The following is a 26,200-nucleotide window of genomic DNA, read 5'->3' as shown; positions in this document are numbered from 1 at the left end:
TAATATAAACGCAAAGAATTTCAGTCGCATATTAAGGGTGTTCCTGATTTGCCAGCGTTGCTTGTTGATGACCTATTTTATGAAATAGGTGGTTGTCTTAATAAAATATTTTTTAACTTCTAGTGCTCTTTTATACAGTTACTGTATCTTTTGCACACTGACTTGTGGACCTGCAAATGTGTTTGTCAGAGTTGTTTGGTCTTTGGCTTATTAAAATTCAATAAAAAATTGTATCTACATCAATCCCACCGCTATCCATTTTACACATCTACGTGTCTACTAGGGGTTTCACAACTACCGAATTTTATGAGTTGCCCAGTTTTTCTTAATAATAATAGTCGACAAGTCATCATCGTCTCATCGTCTCTCAACTCCAACTTCATTCTCTCATCTCAAGTTGCTAATCGGACTGTAAACAATGACAGGCGCACTGAATAGGAATTAGAGGCCCGGATATCTGCTGGCTACACCGAAACACCAGAAATATTGACAATTGTATTTTATAAATTAAATGAATTAGGAGAACATATCTGAATCAAGATATATATTCAAAAACATATTTTAATAAATAATTTTGCTAATTTAACTAATACAATAATTATTGTAACGAGTATGTAGTAAGTAGTCTAGTTGACTTGATGGTGAAACCCCAGGGTCTACGCCAATGACAAACCAAAGTTGGATTGCAGATTCTGCCCTCTGGTGTTTAAAGTATGTAATTGAAAAAAAATTATATTTATTTGAACTGCTGTCCGTTTTTCAGCTGTTATGTGGTTCTTGGAAAGACAAATTAACAGACATGCACAAATAAGCTCGTTCCTATCATGTCACCAACATTTTGATCTGTGTCAAACACCAGGACCTGATGCTGGGCCTGGAGGACGACTTTGTGTGTGACTACCACCTGGAGATGCTGAGCCTCTCCCAGGACCAGCAGAACCCGGTCAGCATCCAGTTCGACGACCTGTCCTGGCAGTGCCACCTGCCCTCTCTCAAGCCGCTGGGCCTGAACATCATGCTGAACCTGTGCAACGCCGGCGTCACGCAGCAGCTCTGTCGCTTCTCCGACCACCTGTCCAACCTGGCGCTGCAGGAGAGCCACGGAGCCGTGCTGCCCATGCACGTGCCCTGGGGGCTCTGCGAGCTGTCCAGGCTCATCGGTGAGCGCCCGTACCAGCACGATCTTATGAGGCCGAGGCTTGCGAGTGAATTGATTGACAATTTCATCATTTCCAGTTCATATAATATCGATTAACTCAGGATTTGATGAGGGAATCCTCAATGGAGTTAGAGATGAATATCGAAGTGAGGGACAAGGGTCTCTGCCTCCCTCTTCAGGGAAATAATGATGGAGTCCAAAATTTTTTTTTCTTTCGTGACAAAAATATGATTAGATGTTAAATTCAAGGAAATAGAAATGTATGAATATTTTGTCCATTTTTTTAATGTTCATTTGTTTGTCTTCAAAAGTGTGCGGGGAAGGTGTAGAGTACTAGAGGAAGGAAAAGTCAGGGTGCTCAATCCATCCAATTCTATGACGATTCTTTAGTGCAAATTTGATAATTTTGAGAAATAAGGTATTTTTAATTTGACATTAAAGGAGCACTGTGCAAGATTCTGTTGTGCCACTAACTGTTTACACGCAGTAAACAACCATACATTACAATACATTTCTCAAATGATCTCTCCTTAGCACTAAAATGCAAGTAAAAAATATCAATAATGAAACAAGATTATTTTGTTTAATTCAAATTAATAATGATTAATAAGGTTCACTAAACACTTTTCCTACTGTTAGTCTCATACACCTGCAGGAAGGGTACAGTGCCAAATGTATTGCTTTTAAATGTTGTTTACTTATTGTGTAAACAATATTGTGCAAGAGGCACAACACAAGAGAATCTTACCCAATTTCCTTTAAAAGTACAAATATCTGTTAACTTTTTCTTTTTTTTTCCCCTACCCTAAACCTGGGGACACATTTGAATCACTTGTGATGGGGGCATTCAAACCCATCATTAGACAAGTCAGTCAGACATCTTATGTTTTATTTCACAATACAGAAACTGAGATCGGGATTACAACTGACGTCCTCCCATGTTATGCTCTCTATGTTTTTGTGAAATTGATAGGGTCATGATCAACAAAAACTATTTCTAAAACAACAATGACAGCTCACATGTACATGTCAGAGCGTCAATGTTTTTCTTCGACCTCTAGTCCACAGTGTTAATACTCATCTGAGTGCAATTTGAGACCCACTCTAGGTGGAAAGGCTGTTTCCAGTGACTCATGTTGCTTTCTGGCAGTAGCTGGTACTCCCCACAAAGTAAGTGTGTGTGTGTGTGTGTGTGTGTGTGTGTGTGTGTGTGTGTGTGTGTGTGTGTGTGTGTGTGTGTGTGTGTGTGTGTGTGTGTGTGTGTGTGTGTGTGTGTGTGCCAGGTTTTACCCCTGGTGCGAGGGAGCTGTTCAAGCAGGAGAACCACGTGGCACTGTACCAGCTCCCCTCAGGAGAGAAGCCCAAGGAGTCTGCTCCCCGCCGCCTCAACCACTTCACCAAGCGTCAGCCTCCCATCTCCCACCTTATCTCCCTCTTTGTACGAGACTCCTCCTCCAGTGAGTGTACACACACACGCAGCTGTCAACTCTCAGAACTGAATCGTTGGATCAAATATGGTGGCTGACGTTAAATGTGTTGAGCAGAGTTGAGTCGTTGTACCACCATTGCCAACCATAAATTTTCATTTTTAAACAAATTTCCAGAAGACAAAGTTTGTTCTCGTCTTGACGTGCCAACTAAACGTCTCACGCTCGTACTTGGTACTTGGTTTTATTTTTATTTTATTTTTTTCTCTCCACACTCTTGTGAATGGGGGGGGGGGGGCTGGAGAAGAAAATGTAAATGTGCTGAAGTGGCTCAGAGCCTGGCAGTGAGCATGGGTCATGATCCCCACACTCAAAATATTTCATGGTCCCGCATGCGAGGGAAAAAAAGTCAATAATATAACAAAATAACTTCTGATTTTGATTTTGGATTCTAAATCGGATATGAAAAGATTGAGTGACACACAAATACCCCTGGCTATTTACGCGCCAACATCCAAAATGGAAAAGATGTATCAGAGAATTGGAGTTGAGTTTTTCTTCTTTTGGTTTTTGTTTTTCTTCTTCTCGTCCTCCTCCAGACAGCGGTGGGCCGTGTGCCGGTTCCTGACACCGGTGCCGGTCTTCCTGTGTTTTATTTTAGATCTATTTATTTTAGTTTGTTTCCTACTTGGATGGAACGGAAATTTTAAACCAAACTGGGTTAAGAAAATGTCCCCGCCACTGTCCCGTTCCACATTGCACGCGTTTCCTTGTTTCTTTCTGTTTGTTTCCGTAGATGTTTTTGTGTAAATACTTCACATTTAAATGATAAATCCTGCACTTGTTTAATAGGGAGACCGCATTCGCTGCATTACATTACTTTCTATGCGCACGTTGGTTGTTCAGACCTGTCACCAACTCAACTTTTACATGTATTCATTTCATCCCCCTCCTGTTGCAGTATTCCAATATGTGAGTGTTCAATTATTTCATTTTTGTTTGGTCCCTTTTCTATGCGGTTCAAATACCACAGTCTGCTTATTTTCTAGATAACGTCCAGATGCTGTCACATGGCTCGGCTGACCTCATCCTGGAGGCCTGCACTGACTTCTGGGATGGAGCCGATATCTACCCCCTCTCGGGCTCAGACAGGTAGCTGGGCGGTTCTTAGAATCAGATCTAGTCCTTGTATTGAAGTCTTGCATGTGGACTCCTTTTTTTTTTTTCTCCCCCTTTTTCATACAGAAAGAAGGTTCTGGATTTCTACCAGCGCGCCTGTCTGTCGGGCTACTGCTCGGCATTCGCCTACAAGCCCATGCAGGTGTCCCTGTCGCCCAAGCTGAACGGGAAGTGCGTGGAACTGGCTTCGGGGCCCAGCCTCTTCTCCGGGGTGGAGCTGCCCTCCACCACCCCCATCAAGCATGGCTCTCACAGGAACAGCTGGAGCTCCGACGGTAAGCAGAGTAACACCGTCAGATGGACTTGACAACGACAAACTTCACTTTAGTACCACCATAGTCACAAATATATGTAAATATTTAAGTTCTTTCTGAGGCTGATTTTGTTCTGTGAAATATTTTTGTATTGCACCTCGGATTATAAACTAAAAAACTGGTAGCAATTCTCATTGGGAATAAATTTATATGATGATATACATCGATCAGCCACAACATTAAAACCACTGACATGTGAAGTGAATAACACTGATCATCGTGTTCCAGTGGCACCTGTCAAGGGGTTGGCTATATTAAGCAGCAAGTGAACAGTCAGTTCTTGATGTTGATGTGTTGGAAGCAGGAAAAATGGGCAAGCGTAAGGATCTGAGCCACTTTGACAAGGGACAAATTGTGATGACTAGACGACTGGGTCAGAGGCGCCCATGGGCACATTAATGTGCATGGTTCTATCCCGTCTGGTCTGATCCCACAAATGGGTTACTGTAGCATAAATTGCTGAAAAGGTTAATGCTGCTATGATAGAAAACTGTCTGGTCAGAGTGCCCATGCTGACCCCTGTCCACCGCTGAAAACACCTACAATTGGCATGTGAGTGTCTGAACTGAGCCATGGAGCAATGGAAGAAGGTGACCTGGTCTCATGAACATTTTTTTTTTTTTTTTCTACGTCATGTGTATGGCTGGGGTTAGGGTCAGATCGAGCATCTGTGGGATGTTCTGAAACAACAACCCCGATCCATGGGGGCCCCACCTCACAATTTACAGGACTTAAAGGATCTGCTGCTAACGTCTTGGTGCCAGATACCACAGGACACCTTCAGAGGACTTGTGGAGTCCATGCCTCGACGGGTCAGAGCTGTATTGGCGGCACAAGGGGGAGCTACACAATATTACAGTAGTTGTTATTAGTGGTGGTTTTAATGTTTTTGCTGATCATTGTAGAATCATATCGTCATCAATATTAGATCAAATTGTGACCGTTCATATGGAAATCGAATCAGATCGGGAGTTTCTGACCAATACCCAGCCTCAGTAGGTCGATGTAAATCCATTTCTTGGAAAAGAGTGCCATGGACAAAATGCCAAAATTCATAGTTTGTTTACATCTGTCGTCATTTCCTTGAATTTTCCTTAATGCAGCTTTAACACGTCTCTCGTGCGCAGAGAAACTGTTGTTCATCGTGCGCAGTCTCTCTGCCTTTCCATTTAAATCCCTCCGCTGTTCTCTTCATTCTCAGAGGGCATCGGCGAGGGGGTGGAGCGCGAGGACTGCGTCCAGGCGCTGAGTGGTCAGATCTTCATGGGCATGGTGTCGTCCCAGTTTCAGGCCCGGCTGGACACGGTCCGCCTCATCGACGCGCTGGTGACCGCCTGCATCCGCTTTGTCTACTTCTCCATGGAGGATGAGCTACGCAGCAAGGTGAGGGGGAAAAATGGGGAGAAAAAAATCGTACGTTTCATAACAATTTGTCTCCCGGCACCCTGCGTAGGAAACACGAGTGTAGATATACTTGTACCTGCGCAGGTATTTGTGGAGAAGATGGGTCTGGAGACAGGCTGGAACTGTCACATCTCTCTGACTCCCAACGGCGACAGCCCCTGTGATGGAGCGCCCTCCAGCCCCAGTCAGGGCTCCCTGCACGAAGACCTGCACCACGGTAGCACGCTTGTTATTTTTTTAACGTGCCAATAACCGTGGGAGATTCAAGACCTTTGAAAACCAGGAGGTGTGTGTGTGTGTGTGTGTGTGTGTGTGTGTGTGTGTGTGTGTGTGTGTGTGTATGTGTGTGTGTGTGTGTGTGTGTGTGTGTGTGTGTGTGTGTGTGTGTGTGTGTGTGTGTTCAGACTCTCGGGATGAGGCGGAGGGTCCCCTGCTCCCAGAGGAGGAGGCCCACTCTGACCTGGCCAGTTTCCAGCCCACAGACAGTGATGTCCCCAGCTTCCTGGAGGACTGCAACAGGGTGAGGGCCTTTGTTCAAATTATATTTTGACGGCACCACCCTTAACCAAAAGCCCTGAGGGACAGGGAAAAACTCTCCAAATTCCAGTGGTGAAAAGGGAGAGGGTAGGTCGATATATCTCTTGAAATGACAACAAAGAAGAACAAACTAATCATAGGAATGCATTAGTGATAGCGACACTGGAATGTACACCGCGTGAGCTTCACTGGACGATTCAACCGTATAGTATCGATATCATGACACGACTATATATCGTCTAGGTTTAAAGTGATATTGTGATATAGTTAAGTATTGACTTTAAGGCAGCATTATAATAAAGTAAGGAACTTTTGATCTGACCTTCAAAGAGTTTTCCAGTTGTTCTAATCAACATCTCCACCTGCTTGGTCATTATATGTCTGACATACTTTCATTCCAAATAAAACAAACAAAAAACGTCAAATTCTACTAGGACTGCTGGTTTCTCAAGAATGATTATCTGACTGTGACATACAGTTGGTTTTGATACTGTGACAAATGTACTTATTGGAAGTTGCTTTGGACAATCGCGTTTCTCATATATATAAAAGCGTTTCTCAAATGATCGTTTCTCATATATTTCTTGTGTGTAAAGATCTTATCAAAGCACCAGTGGTCAGCCTCAAAATATGGTCAAATAATTTATATCAAGCTATCGGTGAAAAATACTGTGATATTTAATTTAGTTAATGTGTCTTTCCTGCTTCCGCAGGCAAAGCTACCTCGCGGTATCCACCAGGTTCGGCCTCACCTAAAAAATATCGACAATGTGCCTCTTCTGGTGCCTCTCTTCACCGACTGCACCCCTGACAGTAAGTTACTTTATGTTAAACCTCCCATGTCTCACTGCTGCCCATGCTGGCAGTCCACATGGCATTTGATTACATTTACATCACAACCTTACGTAAAACATATGCGCACTCATTCCTTTTCTTTGTCAACAGCAATGTGTGAGATGATGAAGATCATGCAGGAGAACAGGGAGGTGACGTGCTGCTTGGGAAGCTCTGCTAATTTCCGCAACAGCCGACTGTTTCTACAGAGCAACCTGAGGTACACACACACATGCAGCACATCTCCGTGCGACCTTTAAAAGTTTCCTTACATGTATCAACATAGAAGTGTTTTCAGCCTCCAAATGACTCCAATGTTAACCACACCCCTAAACCCGCAGCATCGCTCTGGACCCCCTCTACCCGTCCCGATGCTCGTGGGAAACGTTCGGCTATGCCACCGGCAGCGGGTTCAGCGGTGAGTCCGACAGCCTCACTCCTCTGAGACTGTCCGGAGAGCTGAACACCCTAGGCTGTTCCGTCACCTTCCACCAGGGGGAGAGCGTGAGCATGGTCAAGCTCATCGAGCAGGTGAGGGACAAGCGCATAAATTAAAATATTATGTTAACTTATATCGATTATTTGAGCTAATCACAATAATTTTGCTAAATCATTCAAGTATTCAGGAATTTTAAACCAAAAATTTTGGTAGAATTTGGTGAGCTTTCATCGATTGAGTTGATGAAAATTAACTGTCTACCCATTTTTTTTTATGTTCCAATTTCCAACGCCAATAAATGTCTTTTCCTCATAACATGGATGTGAATTATTACACTATTACAGTCTTACTTTGGAGCCAATAAATGTGATTGACTGCCTGAACCAATCCAAACTCCTACTTCAAGCCACACAACACCCACGTTCACCCGAGAACCTGAGAAATAACTATTGTGGTTTTTTGCAGTATGGTCATTTCAAAAACTCTTCTTGTTTTGGATACACACTCACTGACCGGTTAAGTTCAGAAAAAAAACATGCCGAATGGTAACTATAGCACTAACCTTTTCTGGAATCCAGACTCACTCAGAGGTTTTAACTTCTTAAACCCATTCCAGGCACGGCACACGACCTACGGCATTCGGAAGTGCTTCCTTTTCCTGCTGCAGTGTCAGCTCAGCCTGGTCATCATTCAGGTGAGTGATGCGTCTGGAGCTCCTGTAAAAAGATAAAGGTCTTGCACAAACGTCATTCATTAGAGTTTCATCGATTGCAGAGTTTCCGTTAGAAAACATTGGCGCCGGTCCACGTGTCCTGGAAGATTTCAGTGTCCCAGACAAATGGGAGAGACTCCGGTCAAATATTGGCAGTTTCTCAATACCAAGTACACGAAGTCCCGACATGCGGACTTGGTAGTTCAGACTTGGCAAGTTCGACTCGTCAATTTATAAAACATTATTATTGAATATTTAAAATAAAATAATTTCCGTCAGTTAACGCTGTTTTAAAATTAAATAATAAATATTACGGATATTACTACTTTAAATCAAATAATTTCCATTTGTGATCAAGTGCAGCCTCTTTATTCAACATTTCACGTAAATACATTTTTGATTAAATCAAAATAAATATGGTAAATAAAAAATAAAAGTTTGTAGTGTTGCACATCTTGTCGAAATAATTTACACAATGGATATTTACCGTCTGCTTTGGGTCAGAAACGTTAATAAGGGCAACCTGTCCATGAGGGAGGGGGTGGGGGTTATTTCTATATCAACAAAGGTGATTGGTTAGAGGTGAAAGGTCAGCTTTAGATCATCCACATTGATTGGCTTTCCATATGCGGAAATGAACAGGTCTGTGAAACTTTTATCTCAATGATCGAGTCTATTTTCTTTTGACACATTATCGTTTTATCACCCAGCACTAATTAAAATTGTGCTCAGAGGGAATTATTTTCACCGGACATTAGGACCGGAGGGATTTGGATATGTCGGACTTCAGCAGACTTTCCCGGTCAAAGAATGGGAAATTACCGGATAACGGAAACTCTGATCAATCACCTCCATTCAAATTTTGTATGTTCCCATACAGTTCCTGGCCTGCCTAGCCCAGCTCCCTCCCCCAATCAACACCACCGACATCCTCTGGCTGTCCTGCTTCAGCTGCCCGCTGCTCAGGTACACACACACACACACACACACACACACACACACACACACACACACACACACACACACACTCGCACTGGTATCAAAGTGAGGTTCGAGTAGATCCACCTGGTAACTGAGGACCCGTGTTTCGGGTCCTCACAAGTATTTGTAAAACAAACGCACTCACACATACAGAACAGCAATAATGGGACGTTAAACTGAACTATTTCTTTATGTGGACAGCGTGTCTCTTTTGGGGAAGCCACCAGACAGCTCAGTCATGAACGTGGCCACAGGGAAGAACTTGGACGCCATTCCCAGGAAGGTAAGATCAATACAGGCCCCAGCTGCAAATGTTTGGATGCTTGTATAACCCTCATGTACCAGCGGGGGAGTAACGGCTGAACAGGAGCGCTTGTTTAAATCCCTCTTGACTTTCATTGAACCGCATGTAATAGATTTTTCCGTATTCGCTGCAGCAACGGAATTAATAACAATCATCCTGCTATTTATGTTTTTTTTTTTTGATGGTTTTCTTTCCAGAATTTCTTTATAAATATTTCTGTCCATTGAACTTGTCAAAACATTTATTTGAGCCATTGAATTGACAGTCATGGATCCAGAAAAATACAAAAAAAAAACAGCACCATGGCTACAGATTGGCCTCGAGGGGGAAAGTTTTGAGAAGAGCTTTACATTGCAGTGAATTTGTCTTGAGTTTTTATTGTGATTTAACTTCCTCTACAGACCCAGAACTACTTCCTGGGCTGCTTCCTGTTGAAGTTCGGTCTGACGGTGTGCGCCTACCTGCTGGGCTTCGGCTTCACCCTGCAGGAACTCTGCCTCAGAGCCACAAACATCACCATGGCTGCCAACAGCTCCGTCACCTGCACTCAAATACTCACGGCCAGGTAGGTACAGTAAGAAAATAATACTTGTTGGTTCATTCAAATGAATGTATATTTGACAACAAGCTAGTCTTCTTGGAGTCCAAGAGAACATAACACTGTGACACAATAATATAAAAACTGACAGACAAAACAGTGTGTTTAAAAATAAATAAATAAATAAATAATAACAATATATAATATATTTTTTTTTATAACAAATAACTAAATAAAATGTCAGACAAACGACTTTAAGTAGCCACAAAATCAAGATGGTTCTTGATTGGTTAATCATCTTGTTCTTGATGGTTGATCATGGTTCTTAAAGTGTCATTTCAATTTGTTTTTGAAATGTGTCCGTCCTTGTATTAGGCTAATATTGACTCATTAGCCATTCCAAAAATTAAAGCGCTGTATATCGCAGTTCTCTTCAGGAACTTACATTTTGCTTGTGGTACATTGATTTTCCCCCTCCTGGCTTCTCTAGTGAAATGATAATGAATTTCAGAGCTGTAAATCATAATTTACATATATTTACAATAATCTATATATATTTATATATATATTTAATAATATGGCCAATACACAAATTACTGGTCATCACATTTCAATCACCTTCAAGTTCAAGAGATTATTTGTCACATACATATACATACGATCGTCCTTGTGACCATGATGAGAGATTCCCTCAAAAACACATTTTATTTATTTATTTATTTTTGGGTGGATGCAGCTCGGCCGAGAACGCTCCGCACTGGTTCAGCGAGCTGTCCAACGCTCTGCTGCTGACGCAGAAGGTCATGGCAGGGTTCCTGGCATTGCACACAGGTACGCACCAGGGCTGAAAGGTGGTACTGCTGTACCGCAGCCCAAAATATATTAAAAAGTAGGGATGTACCGATTGTGAAATCCTGGGCCGACACGGATGTTTAAAATAACAATTTAGCCAATGCCAATACCAACGTTTTCAGAGTTCCCCTGAACTGCAGCATCGCTTACAGTTTTCAGAATTCCAATGAACGCAGTGTCACTCCCTGCTTGGAGCGCTGCAGAGAGCCGTGTCCGCGTCCTCTGAGATCCGTCGCGGACGGCGTCGTTCTCTCACACGTTGTCCTCTCTTTACGATGGACGAGTTTAGGAAGCCTTTTTTTGCTTTTTTTAGTCCTTTTTTTGGTTGGGTTATTCCAAATACGACTTCATTGCACTTCTACCCGTTTTGTCCCTCTGCAGTTTCCGTAGTCCAAACTGTGATTTGAACCTTTTTGTCCTTTCCGTCGCTCCATATTTCCTGAAATACACATAACCAAGTTAAGCTTTAGATGCTGGTGCTAAAAACACGCTCCACTCTTCTCTCGTTCGAGCAGCTCTTTGAGTCATCATTCTTCTTTAATGGGTTGGGGGAGTCTGTGTTTTGGAGGCGGAGCAACACAGTTTTCCTTAGTCGCGTGATTTAAGGCATTATTACTTAACTTTGGATTTACTCTTGTTAAAGAGATTTCGTTGTGGGCATTTTGTTGCCTGTGGAATGTGGAATAAGCACTTTTGTTCATCTTTTTTACACCGTAAACACTGAGTCCTGTGGAATTCTTTTTTAAGAAAAGCGAAATATACACAAGCAACCAGGTGTTTCAACTACCACCTAAACCACCGTCAGCTCCCACATGTAGGAAACACTGGATAAACATCGACCACTGCCATCGGTAAATGTCATCTCATTTGTCAATACGCCGATGGCAGTCAACAAGGCCAATATCGACCGATACCGATGTACGCCGATAAATCGGTGCATCCCTGTTGAAAAGTGTTTTTATTTTAAGCATTGATATGTTGATGTGATATGTTATCCCTGTCCGGCGTTCCCAGTGGTGATCTCCCTGAGCTACGTGCACCGCTCTCAGTCTCTGTGGAGGAAGAGTCCGTTCAGCAACACCTGGTGGTGTCTCACGGTTCCTGTCGTGTACGTCTGCCCACTCCTCTTTCTCGTGATACATGTCATCTTCCCTGTGGCTTTTTCTTTCTCTTTGCTCTGGATTTTTTTTTTTTTTTTTTAAGCTCTTAAAAAAAACAAAAAAAAACAGGAAACTATTTAGGTTATATTCCGTTCAGAGCTGTTACAGTTACTCCATAATCGCCTGATCGCAATTATTTAAGCAGACCACAATCTTTTTCTTTTTAATTATCTGGTTCCACAGTCTATTTGAATCTAAATGTTGAGGGAATTTTAAGACAGTGTTGCGTGCTGCAGTTAATGGAAAATTAGGAATGTAAATTAGGAGTGTTTCCTTCAGCTGGGTTGAGGCAAATGAAACTGTCTCCTCAAATGTTCAATGTCAATAGAGTGCGACTCTGATAATAAGTTATTTATCGTCAACTAAAAATTCATGATCATGATGATTATTTTGGAGTTGCACTGCGTCCGTCAAATTTGTTGGTGTTATGTAACCCAATTGCGCAATCATTGTTTTTCAGCATCTCTACATTTAGCCTTTCTCCTCTCTCTCTCTCTTTGCATTTATGAGCTCATGCAGCGCTCCCTCCATTTTTTTCTCCAATACCACCATTGAGCCGCACCTTTTTAAGCTCAAGGATCTCAATGTCTCATGTTAATTGTTTGATTTGGGCTTCTGGCGTTGGAAGGTTAACCCCAAATAAATCATCACACGTAGCTCTGTCCCTCAAATCAGAGGGGTCAAACCGGAGCTCAGCTCTAATCCCGTTCTCCCCCCGCCCCCAGCTTGCTCGGCCATATGGTGCAGGCCACGCTGGACTACCAGCTGTGGCGTGATCGGAGCATCCCCCTGACCTTCAACCTCGTCGACATCCCTCTGCCAGCCTGGCTGCTGATCTCGCTGTCCCCACTGCTGGTGGTGCTGGTCAACGAGATGGTCAAGCTGCATGAGATAAGGTAAGAAAGTGTCGGGTGTGGGGTTTGCGTGAATGGAAGTTAAAGCGGCCCCAATGACACGTACCAAAACATTTTTTTTTGATAGTCCTTATTCCATGTGAAGTCCGTTTGTAGGCCTCCGCAGGGGGAACACGGTGTGATCTGTGTCCTCTCTGATTCTGTATTTTTTTAATTTTTTTTTTTTAGGGTGCGGGTTCGCTACCAGAAGAGACAGAAACTCCAGTTTGAAACGAAGCTGGGGATGAACTCTCCGTTCTGATCGGTGCCAATTCAAGGAAGTCAGTGGATTTACTGGAGAGAAAAAAAAAAGCAAAAAAAAAACAGGGTGGAGCCGGCTGCGCACAGCGACCTCCATACCACCGCCACAAACCCCGTGCCTCACATCTAGCGGCACCTGACCCACTGGAGCTGATACTGTACCAACCAAAATTGCATTTTAGGGCTCTATGATGCAGATAATCAAGACTCTTGATTTATGTTTCACTGATACTTTTTTTTTAATTTATTTTTTTAATCAGGGTTATTGGAAAGGGGGGGGTTCCAAAGTATATTATTTTCCCTCTCCCTTTTAATTGAAAACAAACCAAAATGTAGAGAGAAATATTTATTGTATGATATAGTTTGTTTTTCAAAGCATGAGGAATGTTTTTTGAAGAGTTTATGCTCTCACAAACTTTTTATTCGCCCCCTCGCACAGTTTTTTTCCCCTCTTCTCCCCATCGGGATTCACCTCTGCATGGTCCTATTGTGCTTCGTAGCTATACTCCATGTCCAGTCGTCGGTCCGCCAACCACCGCCCACACCAAGCCTGGGACAGCCAAGAAGCATAAAACACTTTGTTTTCTACTTATAATTCGATGACTTGACGGAAGTCGATCCTCATTCATCCACACAGAATCTGGGGACCCGTGTCATCAAATTAGCGCTGCCTCCATTCACAGCGGACAAGATTGAATGTCGGCGTGTCTTTATGGTTACTATAGCGTCGTCCTCTGTGGCCACTACCCAGGGCTAAAAAGAAAAGGTGGAAGAAAGGGGAAGCTATTTGATTCTACATACAACTGACTGTACTGTCTTCTAAGAGTTTGTTGTTCGCTTGATATGCCCGCCGTCGCATATCTACAGGAAAGGATGTTAAGCTACCTCTCGCAATTCTGGAAAGCTTGAAGAAAATGTTTAAAAAGGTTTAAAAAAAAAAACAAACAAAAGAAACAAAAAAAAAAAAACCGCATCTGTAAATAAGCCCTTGCGCCACATAATAATCTTACTCCTCGATCTGCTAGTTTTCAAGAGAATGTTCTTCTTGCCGTTGGTTTTAAACAAAAAGGATCTTTGTTTGTACACACACGCGCACGCGCGCTGAAATGAGTTAAGGCCGAGGTCAGACCACGTGGAACACGGTAAGGCGATAATGCGTAAGGACGTACTGATCGGCTCTGTTTTATATCAAACTGGCGATCCATGTAATCTTTCTGTTGAATATCTTTGCATGACATTTCAACTCTCACGCCGTACGAACGACCGGTGAGCTCGTCGACTTTGAAGAGGATCCCCAGCAGAACGCTGCAGTGAGAGTTCTTCTGAAAAAGAACACCAAGATATATTTTTTATTTTCTATACTCTTGATACCAGAGTCTTCTGGGAGGTGCTTGTACTCATTTGGTTGCCTTCACTTCTCTCGGCCTTCCTGCCTGATGGATCTGAATCTACTGACTGTACGGACGAGAAAGGTCGGCCGCCGTCGAGCTTGGGTTAATGGAGCCGTTTTGCGTCGCCCAGCGAGCTTCTGACTGTCCGCTAACCAGCATATTTTTGGGTGGATTAAGAATCAAAGGCGATTGTTTTGTCCCTGCCAAAAAATCTGCCAGTCTCCTCTTAATGTGTAGCTCTTAACCCTTTTTTTGTTTTTTTTTACCCTGTCTTTGGCAGCGTAGGTTTGACCTCTATCCCAGTCATCAGCTAAGGTATTTATTTACCATCGGTCTCGTTAAGACCGAGACCTTTCTCCTCGTGCTTTCACATCTCTGTTACTCAGCGCTGCTACACCAAGATGTTTACCTTTGAACCACTGGGGATGCATTGAAAGAAAGGCTTAACTACACGGGGCTTTGATGCCAGTCCACCTTTGGATGCACAAAATACGGGATCTGAGATTTGCTTGTCCACAATAGCTTAACCTACAGTCAGGGTACCTTCAGAGCACACATCGGGTTCGCTGAACACGTTTGGGCTAAATGTGGACTTTTCTGGTTGGGTAATTGGTTGACGAGATCACGAGAAACTGCCAGTTGTTAATGTTGTGGCGTCAAAGGAGCAATGCGCGTGGCTTTTAGACAAACCGGTGAACTCGAAGATGGTTTTAAAAAGGCACACTGCAATGCATTCATACATTTAGGATTTGTTATTTTGGTTTGACCCCACTTTATCTTTGGGTAATCTGCGTCATCGGTTAAATTGGGTTTATGCTGCATGAATAACCAATGATGGACGCTCGATCTTTGGTCAATGTTTAAAGTTGTGATAATTTTACTGTTGTGGTTTGTTCACTGCACCATGTGAAACCATGCATGGACTGCTGATGTTGCTTTTTTTTTTTTTTTAATTTTATTTTTTTCCTTCCTCCTCACAACGTTGATGTCGAGTCAGCCATGTAATAGTATCTGCGGGGGCTTAATGCTTGACATTTTATTAACATTCATGCAAATGCTCAGAGCCAGTTTGTCATTTTGATTCTAGAAAGTGATGGAAATGTGGCTGTTCACATGATCAGTAAATGTATATTTTGTATTTTTTTATGTAATATTATTTACTTTTTTGTAAATTTCATTTGTGTATTGATTGTCTTGTAAATAAACATGAGTCTTTTTATTTACACGATGATGATGGTGGTGGTCTATCACCAAGTACAAGATACCAGTCTGGTATACATGCCTTGATGAAGGGGTTCCCAAACTTAGGGGGGGGGGGGGGGAGAGAATCCACCTTCGTGTGTGTGTGTGAGTGAGTGTGTGAGATAAACGGGGAGGGGGGGAAAAAAACCCAATACAAAATGACTATATTCTTAACTGGAACCCAGTTTGGGAAGCCCTGCCTCGACACATGCTCGCACGCCCACGCTTCACCCACTCGTGTACGAGTGACGTGAATGCAACGCGAGCGCTGATTGGCTGAGCGGCTCTACTTTGGAAAAGAGGTCAGAGGCGATTGGTTGTCGCAGAGAACGCCTATTTCCAGCGGGCGCTCGCTGCTCACAACAACACCAGAGGAGGGAAGGGGAATTATCTGTAAGTTCCATCCCTTATCCATGTTGTTGCTCGGGCAAAGCAATATGAGGGTTACCGTGCCCGGAAAAAACAAATGTGGCGGCCGCCTTGGCGTTTTGTAAAGTAATCCGGAGCTCGTCGCGGCTAGCGGGGTTAGCGCACCGTGTTAGCGGGGTTAGCGCACCGGGGTTCCCGGGGTTAGCATACTGTGCTGGCGGGGTCGGGGTCGGTGACAGGGACCGCTTTGCTAAACGGAAAGTACTTCTACCCCGGGAGGTTGGGTCGTTTTGAGGCGATTGTCCTGGCGGCGCCGACGTGGTTGAAAATACGAACGTTCCCCGAAAACACGACTGCGACACTCGGGCAAGACCACGACCAAGGTTAACTGGCGCCCAGATACACGCTACGGGGCGTACGCGGAGCCCTCAAAACAATCTTACACTTAAATGAACAAGGTTTTAATTTCCACATAATTATTGTGTCCGATTTTATTGGGGGGTGGAGACATTGTTTTGGTCGAATTAGGCGAAAATGTTGTGGATCAGAGTCAGCGTTCCTGATGTTATGCGTCCCTCAACAAACCAAGAGCGTCCTCGTATTTACCACGTTTTACTGCCCCGAAGATCAGTTGAACGGGCTGTTGCTCTCAGATTTATTCCGGTTCCCAACACTCGCCCTGCTGGCTGACCTCGGCCGTTATAATAACCGTTTATGGAATCGTCTAGTTCAGCCTTTCCCAACCTTTTTTGTTCTGCCATGCCACGCTTTTTACAGTTATATAATCCCCGCGGCACACCACCATCCCCGTTACCGCAAAAAATAAAAACCACAACTTCACAACCACGTACTACTGCTTATTACCGTGGACTACTAGTAGTTCTCCCTTTCAGTGTGAGTCTTGAGCTTATTGTGATGTAAACAGAACCGCCATGGTGGCTGGAACTGATGAATTGGTGCAGGCTTGCAATTTTGATGTTGCAACACAAGCGCTATTATTTATCTATTTTAAGTGGAGTTTGAAAAATGTTCCTGACACAGTCTTTGGAAAAACATTGAGCAAGTTCATAGCCTACCCGGTTTCTACATATTACTCTGCTCTGTAGCGAATATATATATATATATATATATATATATATATATATATATATATATAGTACTTACCTGCAATACAATAAGAGAGGGAGGATTTGTCAATTCTCAATTTTTTTTTTAAATTGTATTTAGTGTTGGCACTTTACAGCTGAATGTGGAGTTTGTTTCACCTAAAAGCACCGACGTTTTCAAATGCAGAAGTCTGTCAGGGCACTCTGTGGAATTGATCACCCATCTTCCCAAACAACTAAATATGTTAGCACAAAAAACAGACGAGCTTCCATCTATTTGTGTTGCTGTCAATAGCTTTAACTAGACCTAACCAAATGACCAAATTCAATGTAGCCTGTTTAACATAGTAGACTACTGTGTATAAAATATAAAAATGGATAACAGGTTTCTTGAGCGCATCCAACTACAGCACGACACACATTCACACACTGGTTTCTTTAGTGACTCATGTGGAGGAGTTATCAGGCAAGGATGGCTTCAGCGTGCAGATCTTTTTTTTTTTTTTTTCTCTCTCCTCTCCATACTTTGCCAGCTGTTTTGAACAACAAGATTCAGGGAGATTTCTCTTAATTTTTGTCCCAGTTTTTCTCAAGATGGACGTGGGAATCTCAAAGTCTCACGTGTTTCTCAACTACAGCCCCAGCGCTTTCTTCTCGCAGTGAGACAAGCATCTGCATGGTGGTGTTGTGGCGCTCACTTTGCTCCTCCATCATGGGTGGACAGGGTCCACCTCATCGTTGGCTTACCTCCAACATGTACCGATTAGGTTCCAATATGTAAATATTACCAAGTCACATTTTTCTTGTTGGATGTAATTGAGCATTTAACACTTAAAAAATGGCTGGAGGTAGCACAACTGTTTGCAAAGCAGCTTTGCTTCATTAGCAGCTCCTGTAGCCGCGCTCACAGCTGGGAGTGGCAGTTTGGCTTTATGCTTTAAAAATGGCATGTGTGTGAATGCGTGCGTGCGTGTGCGCGCCCGCTGAACACCTTAGTTGTTGAAATTACATTTGTTTTGTAGCTGTGTGCTTTTCTACATTTGATGTGCTCATGATCAGCTTTCTGCCATGTGACGTTATCTGATCCAGTGAAGGGATGCATCATAATCTCTTAATGGAATTCCGGCTGGCTCTTGCTTTGTTTTATTTTCTTTCGTGACTTGTTCAGCTGCTCAACAAGTCATCAACACCATTTACAGCTATGTTGGTTTACAGTCAGTGATATGCTGTGAGTGTGCAGAATGGACAGAAGGTTGAGCGACTGGCCTGTGATCACAGATAAGCTGTAACATACCGTAAGTTAAATGTGATTTCAAAACCAAAATGGCCGTACTATGAGCAGTAATACAAGTTGGTTGTGTTTGTGTTCAGGTGGAGTATCCCTCTGGCGGCACAGCGTGTCATGGATGCAGTGATGGAGGGTCACAATAGCCACCTCAGCTCAGGCAAAATTGTGGCCCTGGCAGCAGGCCTCTCTGTTGGGGCCACTGTGGGCTACATGGTCTACCGCCACATACATAGCACCAGCAACTGTAAGTCTCTGGGCTTCGACACCTATAAGCAAGTCTTATCCATTCTGAATGCAAACTTAGTTTATTGGTGTATATAGTAAGTTTGGTATATATACAATTCAGTGCGATCTCATTTATTTTGCTATTTACAGCTCAGGATCCCGTCTGCGAGGAGTCCAAGATGATATTTCCCATCGAGGTTTATAGGAACATGTCCAGGCACCAGGCCACATTTCTAGATATGGTGAGCAGTTCAAGCACAATATATTGACCTGTTGGCTCAAAAACAACATCATTTTAACCAAAGAAGGTCTCGGAGCTATGTAGAAATCTGTTCTTTCTTTTTTCAGGTCAGCCAGAAGTCGGGAGCTTGTGTCCAGCCACTATCTGAGTCGGGGGATCTGGGCCCCTCGACCTCCGTGTGTCTGGTGCTGCAGGGCTCCTCTGAGCAGGTCCTGCTGGCCAAGTGTGTCCTGGAGAACCTGGCCACCGACTGCGGTCCGGTCACCGAGGTCATGGAGGTTCCCCAGACCGCCTTCGGCAGGATCATAGGTATTGCAAAAAGAAGAGGGGGCGAAGACTGTTGCATGTCAATTTACACAGATTTTCTTCAAGTAAAAGGTCTGGGGGGTCTTTAAGTTCCCCTACTACATGCGTTTTGTTGTCGATCTGCATTTGTGTTCTAGGTCGGGGAGGAGAGTCTCTGAAGCTGATCACCAGAACCACCGGGGCCAAAGTGGTTTGCCCCAGGGAGAGGGGGCATGGCCCGGAAACGAAGGGCAACGTGACAATCACAGGCACAAAACAGGAAGTCAGGCAGGCCAAGGTTAGGTGATAAAGGTATATCTAGACAAGCAATACGCTGTTGTGCACTTGTTTGCAATTCCACCTGTTTATGTATCCGCTCCCAGGAGATGATTCTCGAGAAAGTGAAGGAGGACCTGACCGTGAGAAAGAAAATCTGCCAGTCCTCTGCGCTTCGCCAAAAGCGCCGACTTCTGGTCCTGGACAGTGAAAAGTCTGAGGCCATGGAGGCTGATCCTCCATTCAGCCTGGGCAGCAATGATCCCTGTTCCCCCAAGTCTGAGGATGATATGGAGCTTCGTCCGGCCGGTCACGTGAAAGCAGGAGCTGAAAGAACTTGTGATGATGATTCACCACTCGGTGTCACTGACATAGGGAGCAACAAGGAGGAGGAGGGGGATGTTGTCTCACCCGACTCTCTCTCTGAAGTTTCCAAGTTTGAACGTGAGTCTTCATCCTCTCAGGGTCCGACTCTTTAAAGTGGTAATCCGTGAGATTATCTTGTAAAACAAAAAAATCCCTTATTTTATTATTTTTAGTTTCCTCACACTGTATGAGAAACAGCCATTCAGTATTTGAGTTCCTCTATATGCTGTTTCAATCGTCAATCCTTGGTGGCAGGGTCCACCTTCCCCCGGCGGGAATGCAAAGATCGGGCACGAGCAGGAGGTCAAGGATAATAAGCCGTCGATATGGAAGAACATTCAGAAAAAAAGAACAGTGTCCTAGGGTGGGAAAAAAATAAAATAAATCAATCACAACAAGGCAAACTTTATAGAAAAGAAAGTGCCAAGAGCAAAGACCAAATGTTGAAAAAGAAAATAAACACAGGTTCAACCCTCTATAGACACTATTACAGATGGTCAGTTTTATAGATACATTAAAAAAACAGATACTAGACAGAGGTAGATAAGCGAAAACTCCTTGTTTGTCATTTCTCTACAGAGAGAAACCAAATATCCCCCTTATTTTTTTTCATAATAATTATAATATTTACTGGCAGAGTCCATTTTCAGAATGCCTTCTCTTACCTCTCCAGTTCCCAGCCCGGACCTGAGCTTCCAGCCCGATGAGCACCTGGATGTTTACGTTTCTGCCTCGGAGAACCCAAACCACTTCTGGATCCAGATCCTGGGCATCCGCTCCCTGCAGCTGGACAAGCTGACAGAGGAGATGAGCCGCTTCTACAGTGCCGGCAGCCTGACGGTGAGGGACCCAAACTCCTCCGTTTGGGAGATGGTGTTGTGGTCAATGCGGCGCCAAGTGGAAATCTAGAGACGACACATGCTGGGCATAGTTTTTCAAATTAGAAATGAACAAAAATCATTGCTGATACACCGTACCTTCGAGACCAGTACCTAGATGATGCTTTTTGCCAGAACTTTGTTTGTTTTTTTCATGAGTAAACAGTTAAGTACTGCTTTAAAAAAAAAAAAAAAAAAAAAAGTTTTCCCTCACACCTTTTTCTTTAACCCCTTTTAAAAAAAGACTCCCTGATGCTGCCCTAAACTTGTGCATCAAGTTCGATGCAATTTTCTTATGTGTGTGTGTGTGTGTGTGTGTGTGTGTGTGTGTGTGTGTGTGTGTGTGTGTGTGTGTGTGTGTGTGTGTGCGCGTGCGTGTGTGTGATTTTCAAATGTCTGCAGGAGCACAGAGTGGAGACCATCGTGGTCGGTGATATTGTGGCAGCGACCTATCGTGACCATGGCACATGGAACCGCGCTCGAGTGCTGGGGGTCCTGGGCTCCGGTCTGGTGGATCTGTACTACGTGGATTATGGGGACAATGCAGAGATGCACAGAGACAACCTCCGCAGTATGAGGTGAAGGGATGGAGGGATGCAGAATCCATCTTTGATGTGTTTAGTATTACATGGGAACTGAGTTTTGTGGAAGTTAATTTATTTATATATAATTTTTTTTTTTTTAGGAGTGACTTCCTGAGTTTACCGTTCCAAGCCATTGAATGTAGCTTAGCAGGAGTGAAGCCTGCAGGTAAAGTGTTGTTTGAAAGTGTAGTTCTCACTGTTTTAAAGTTGTTGTTTCCAAACGCAAAAAGCTACTCTCCTTCTCCTCTTCCCCAGCGGAGGAGTGGTCTGAGGCAGCCCTGGATGCCTTCGACAGGCTCACCTACTGTGCAGCGTGGAGACCTCTGCTGGCCAAACTGTGCAGCTACTCCCACTCGGAGATCTCCACCTGGCCCAACGTCAAGCTCTCTGACGTGCGCGATGGCAAGGTTAGTCACCCCCCGCCATGCACGTGGGTTCTTACAATTTATCGAAGTTGTTAAAAAAATAAAAATAAAATCACATTGGTTTTCTTAAATATCTGACATTTTTTATATGTTGATAGTGTTAGCCAGTATAAGCAACTGTCCACTTATCAGTCTCTTGTTTGTCCATTTTCGTGTCCTATGCGATCTCTATATTTCAGGTTGTTGACCTCGGAGAGGAGCTGATACGACTGGGCTACGGTGCCAGGTGCCAGGTTGCAGCCGATGGGAGGGGCGATGAAGGCAACCCTGGCTGTCTGCAGAAGATGCTGGTGAGTGAAGATGGGAGCTTTGATGCCTGTAGTTCACTTATTTTCAAACAAATTATTCATGAGCGATTTTCATCTATTTATTAGATCAGAAGTTATTCCAAATATTGTGTTTTAATGAAGATGTAGAACTGCTGCTCGGCTTGCATCACGCCTGGAAGTTATTTTGTCGCGCTTTGATGTGGGACGGAATTTTGTTTTCCGGAGCCATCATTTATCAACGGTTAGCCAGAAAATGTAGAATACAGTTTGAGTTTATTTGAGGCTCAAAACGAATTAGCTTGTTTCGTTTTTTAGGTTTGCTACCATGGAATAAGTCTCACCAAACGAAGCGTCCATTTTCAACTGTGACATTTCACCTCATATTTCCAGTGGTCACAACATGTACAACAGTGTCAAATTTCACTTAAGGTGGCAATAAAACTGAAGTCTTTCCTTCAGAAACCCTGTTTAGAAATGCATATTTGTATCATCCTGACTTTCTGCCTGTACGCAGGATGATGTGATAGGGGCATCGTCAGAGCTAAGTCTCTCCTGCATCAGTTTATCAGGTGAGTTGAACACCCTGAAACACAGCAGAGAAGTGCTCAATGATCCCGTTGCAGGACAATCCAAACATACACTGTTGCCCTCCTCTATCGCTGTTCTCATTTTGGATTGGACTTGAGCCAAGACGGCAAAGAGGGTTTTCCCGAGCGGTTGCCTTCGTGGCCTTTATCACAGACATCGTCTGCATCAATTTCACTATGAGCGGGTGAGGAAAGCCATCAGGGTTTTCTTGGCTGGATCTTTCTTGGCTGGATCACCCCACAGCGGCAGCCTCGACAGTTGCGGCGTCTCCCTCCCGCTGACCTCCACGCAGCCGACAGTCGACACCCACGTCCTCTCGGAAGGAAGCGGCTACAAGTGCGACGCAAAGGGGGGGGGGGTGAGGCTCAGCTGTCGGCAGAGGGATGCAGCCGTCCGTATTGGGGCGCACAAGAGGAGAGAGACGCAGATGGAATTAACTGTGTGATGACACTGAGCGATAACAAAATAATATTTGGACACGTCAAATGTCCGAACGAGTCAATAATGGGAAAGTCCAAAAGCAGGGGAGGGTGCTGCCTTAACCTCTCACAGTACAGTACCTCTTCTATCTGAAGGAACCTTTTGTTTTTAAAGGGTGCGTCTGGCACTCGACACATGGGGGCTCTACATAGGGCTGGGCGGTATATCAGTGTAATATCGATATTGTGATATGAGACCAGATATCATTGTCTTTAAAGACGCATTCAAGTAAAGTAATGCAATTTCCTGAACTTCCTCAACTGTCCTTGCTCATCAATCCTACCTGCTTGGTCATTATATCCACATTACTAATGATTGCTTCTCTAATTCGGTTTCTAGTATGTAAATAGTCACCTTCAAAATATTGTCAAATTATCAATATTTTGGGAGGTAGGTATATAGGTATTTTTGAAAATGATGGTTATATTTGATTTACTCAATATCTGTTCTGCACTGCGGTGGATGAAAACATTAAAAGCAATGGTTCCGCTTCATCTCGTCTTTCACAAATAATCAACATGAGGTTTGTGTAAATAGAACAGCAAAGAAATGATATTCCTTTCCGACAGCGTTTTAACTCTTGGTCCTTTCCTGCTGCAGAGGTTGCCTCGATCTCAGGAAGCGTTGACGACGCCATCGGCGAAGAGCTGCTCTGAGACCAAGACATCTGCACAATGGTATTTGATAACACTTTAAATAAAAGTCAAAATTTGAAGTTGTTTTAATATGGAACAAAAACAGATGTGTGTCGTGTCTGACTTCCAGCATGGACCCTCCGCACTCCTGCAACCATAAAGTGGACCGGCGGGCACCTCCCTACCCTACCCGAACCCAACCACACAAACCCTCATCAAGAAGCCTTACTTACTTGACAAGCGTTTAAAACAAACAGTTCTTACTGCAAAAGCTGTGCTGTCATTGCCCAAAATAAGAGAATTAACTATTTTTTTGGTTCTGCCTTTTGCACTGTTACTTCTGTTTTCCAGCTGTGTTTAACGCTGCTTTGCTTTTGTGTTACAACTATTATTTGTTGTTTGACTGCAGAGAGTTGAAGTGGGAACAATGAAGGAGTATGCCAGTATTATTGGTGTTCATGCACTGTGACGAGTCAATGGAACCAGAAGGCAGCTGGTTCTTGGCTACAATGTTTAGATTCCGTTTGCCTCATTGCTCTCATATTTATATACACATGTTTTGAGTTAAGTCTAAGAGTTTAGGTTAAGAGATGCATATAGAACACCAGATGTTTATGTTGTGAAATTATATTATTCAATGTGGTTATCATGTTTTGTGAAATAAATGTCTTGGCTATAAGCATTTTCATTTGCGTTAATACATAAATATTGGTTTGTCTGCGGAAATATAATAGATTGCACTTCAATAAAGAATTTATTTTACGTCCTACATGGGATTTCTTTCCACTTCTGTGTGTGTGTGTTGTTTATATAAATCGACTTCATTTCAAGTTGGTGCGTGCAGTATTGCCCATGCAAATGATAATGCTTTTTGTTTTCGTTGCGGCTAATAGACTGGTGGAAAGTAACAAAGTACAAGTACTTTGTTAATGTACTTAATTTAATTGTTCAAGTATCTAGCCTTGAATCATTTCTGCTTTTACTCCACTACATTTCAAAGCAAAATGTATATACGTTTTACTCTACTACATCCCAAACACGACCATGTTACTTCGGTGGAAAAAAACAACAAATCCAGATTTCTATTTATGTATTAATGTACGATCGGGGGTAGAATCGGGGACTGGACCTTTCGAACTGCCGCTTTAGGATATCTCCTCGATGATCCATTCGGTCCGCACGTTTGGAAGTGACCACAACAGTGCCTGCCCTACTAATCTCGTTGATTGTAATCAGGATCTGAATCCAGTTCAATCAAAGCCAGCGCGTTGGATATGACAAAAGTTTATTTTATTTTTATTTTTTGGTTCCTACTCTTTTTAAATTCCTCCGGGTAGATGTAGTCCTTTACTCGAGCGGAAATGGCAATGCGATAAATCGTGATTCCGTGCAGATGGGTGGATGGATGGGTGACAGATCGGGCCCCGCCGTTGCTACTCATTCATTCATCTCCATCTCCGGAGGAGGAGGATGGAGGAGGGTGGAGGGTGGAGGGTGGAGGTGGGGGGAGTCCAATGTTTTTGTTTTGGCCCCCGTTCCGCCACGCCCCCCCCACCTCGGGGGGGGTCGGCCAATCAGAAGGGAGCGGGTTACGCTGACGCATGCGCAGAGGCGATGGCTTAATTGTTGATATCCTGCTTGGGTAGTACTCGTTTCTCTACCCCCCCCCCCCCTTCCCTCGGAGCGGCATTCGAGGGCAGTACGACCCCCCCCCCGTCCCGTCCCGGGGCTTGTTACGCGTGTTAGCGGGGCTCGGCGGAACAGAAGCACCTGTATGAAGGGTTGATGGAGGACGCACGGGATCTGGTGAGTTTACGCCCGGGGAAGGGAGGGAGGGAAGGGAAGGAGGAGGAGAGGGGGGGATCACTCCGACGGCGGAGGGCTCCGCTCCTCCTTTGTTGTTGTGTGTTTACAAGTGGCTGGCCCGCGACTTAAACGGGGATATCCCGGCGACACGGTTTCCCCGGGGGCGGCGGCGGCGGCGGCGGGGGCTAGTCTTCGACGCGGACCGAGGCCCGCGCGGGCTCGACGGCGCCGGGCTCTTCCTTCCCGGGGGATCCGCGTCGCGCGGCTTTAAAAACGCGGAACGTTTCCGCTAGCCGTGCTAATGCTAACGGAGCAGGTCAGGCCTGGCTTCACGCTCAGGGGGGGTTCGTGGAGTGTTTTCAGGGTCTGAAATTGGGTCGCCCCGCTCTAGGTGGTCTCTCCTCAACCCGCGCTTTGGATTTTTCGTTTGCTTTCGCAGGTGCGAAACATATTTATCGAATGTTAAACTCGACTCCCGTGTAGATTATTGAGTGTTAACTGATACAAAGGTTGTCATTTTTCAGGTGAAGTGGGTACCGCCAATTTGTCCGTTATTCTTTCTATGATTTTTAGATTTATTGTGTATTGCCAATTTCGTAGTAAGTCTTTAGTTGCATTTTCACTGTTTGGTTTGTGTGTTGGCATTTATTTATTTATTTATTTCCCCGAAATATTAACTAAAAAAAAAAAAAAAAGTCAATGTTTAGTTCATTTTTAGGTTTATTGCAGATTGTCGTCGTCGTCGTGTGCCG

At 44.0% G+C, this 26,200-nt stretch overlaps 2 protein-coding genes across 6 annotated transcripts in view; both read left to right on the top strand.

Moving 5' to 3' along the window:
- Positions 1-15,613, top strand: part of tmem94 (transmembrane protein 94) — a 33,588-nt gene extending 17,975 nt beyond the window's left edge. The window contains exons 15-32 of the mRNA XM_080021566.1: positions 860-1,160; positions 2,443-2,616; positions 3,636-3,738; positions 3,832-4,040; positions 5,281-5,462; positions 5,568-5,700; positions 5,888-6,003; positions 6,734-6,833; positions 6,966-7,074; positions 7,196-7,385; positions 7,910-7,987; positions 8,886-8,971; positions 9,188-9,269; positions 9,692-9,855; positions 10,565-10,659; positions 11,695-11,788; positions 12,566-12,736; positions 12,923-15,613. Of these exons, the coding sequence (XP_079877692.1) occupies positions 860-1,160; positions 2,443-2,616; positions 3,636-3,738; positions 3,832-4,040; positions 5,281-5,462; positions 5,568-5,700; positions 5,888-6,003; positions 6,734-6,833; positions 6,966-7,074; positions 7,196-7,385; positions 7,910-7,987; positions 8,886-8,971; positions 9,188-9,269; positions 9,692-9,855; positions 10,565-10,659; positions 11,695-11,788; positions 12,566-12,736; positions 12,923-12,995 (2,460 nt within the window). The 3' untranslated portion in view covers positions 12,996-15,613. The remainder of the gene's footprint in view (positions 1-859; positions 1,161-2,442; positions 2,617-3,635; positions 3,739-3,831; positions 4,041-5,280; positions 5,463-5,567; positions 5,701-5,887; positions 6,004-6,733; positions 6,834-6,965; positions 7,075-7,195; positions 7,386-7,909; positions 7,988-8,885; positions 8,972-9,187; positions 9,270-9,691; positions 9,856-10,564; positions 10,660-11,694; positions 11,789-12,565; positions 12,737-12,922) is intronic.
- Positions 15,614-15,976: 363 nt separating this feature from the next.
- On the top strand, positions 15,977-24,411 carry tdrkh (tudor and KH domain containing). Of its 5 annotated transcripts, none has more exons than XM_080021570.1 (15): positions 15,977-16,020; positions 17,741-17,879; positions 18,474-18,634; positions 18,766-18,857; positions 18,964-19,165; positions 19,300-19,439; positions 19,525-19,861; positions 20,457-20,623; positions 21,064-21,239; positions 21,347-21,411; positions 21,501-21,652; positions 21,850-21,960; positions 22,454-22,508; positions 23,608-23,684; positions 23,773-24,411. In XM_080021570.1, the coding sequence occupies exons 2-14, from the start codon at positions 17,779-17,781 to the stop codon at positions 23,661-23,663; spliced, it is 1,815 nt and encodes a 604-aa protein (XP_079877696.1). In that variant the 5' UTR covers positions 15,977-16,020; positions 17,741-17,778; the 3' UTR covers positions 23,664-23,684; positions 23,773-24,411. The 5 variants fall into 5 exon arrangements, with proteins under 5 accessions (XP_079877696.1, XP_079877700.1, XP_079877697.1 ...); XM_080021571.1 differs by having other exon boundaries at positions 15,992-16,020; positions 17,686-17,761; XM_080021572.1 differs by having other exon boundaries at positions 16,001-16,020; positions 17,636-17,761.
- Positions 24,412-26,200: the final 1,789 nt, after the last annotated feature.

This window comes from Zeus faber (assembly GCF_960531495.2).
Source record: "Zeus faber genome assembly, chromosome: 20".
Taxonomy (NCBI): domain Eukaryota; kingdom Metazoa; phylum Chordata; class Actinopteri; order Zeiformes; family Zeidae; genus Zeus; species Zeus faber.
This window is presented reverse-complemented; position numbering and strand designations above follow the sequence as displayed.

Excerpts from the sequence above, each read along its gene's own strand:
- tdrkh (XM_080021570.1), top strand. The coding sequence starts at position 17,779 with ATGGTGGTGTTGTGGCGCTCACTTTGCTCCTCCATCATGGGTGGACAG. Across the intron at positions 17,880-18,473 it reads TACCGATTAGGTTCCAATAT|GTGGAGTATCCCTCTGGCGG; the intron begins GTAAATATTACC and ends GTTTGTGTTCAG. Across the intron at positions 18,858-18,963 it reads AGGCCACATTTCTAGATATG|GTCAGCCAGAAGTCGGGAGC; the intron begins GTGAGCAGTTCA and ends TTCTTTTTTCAG.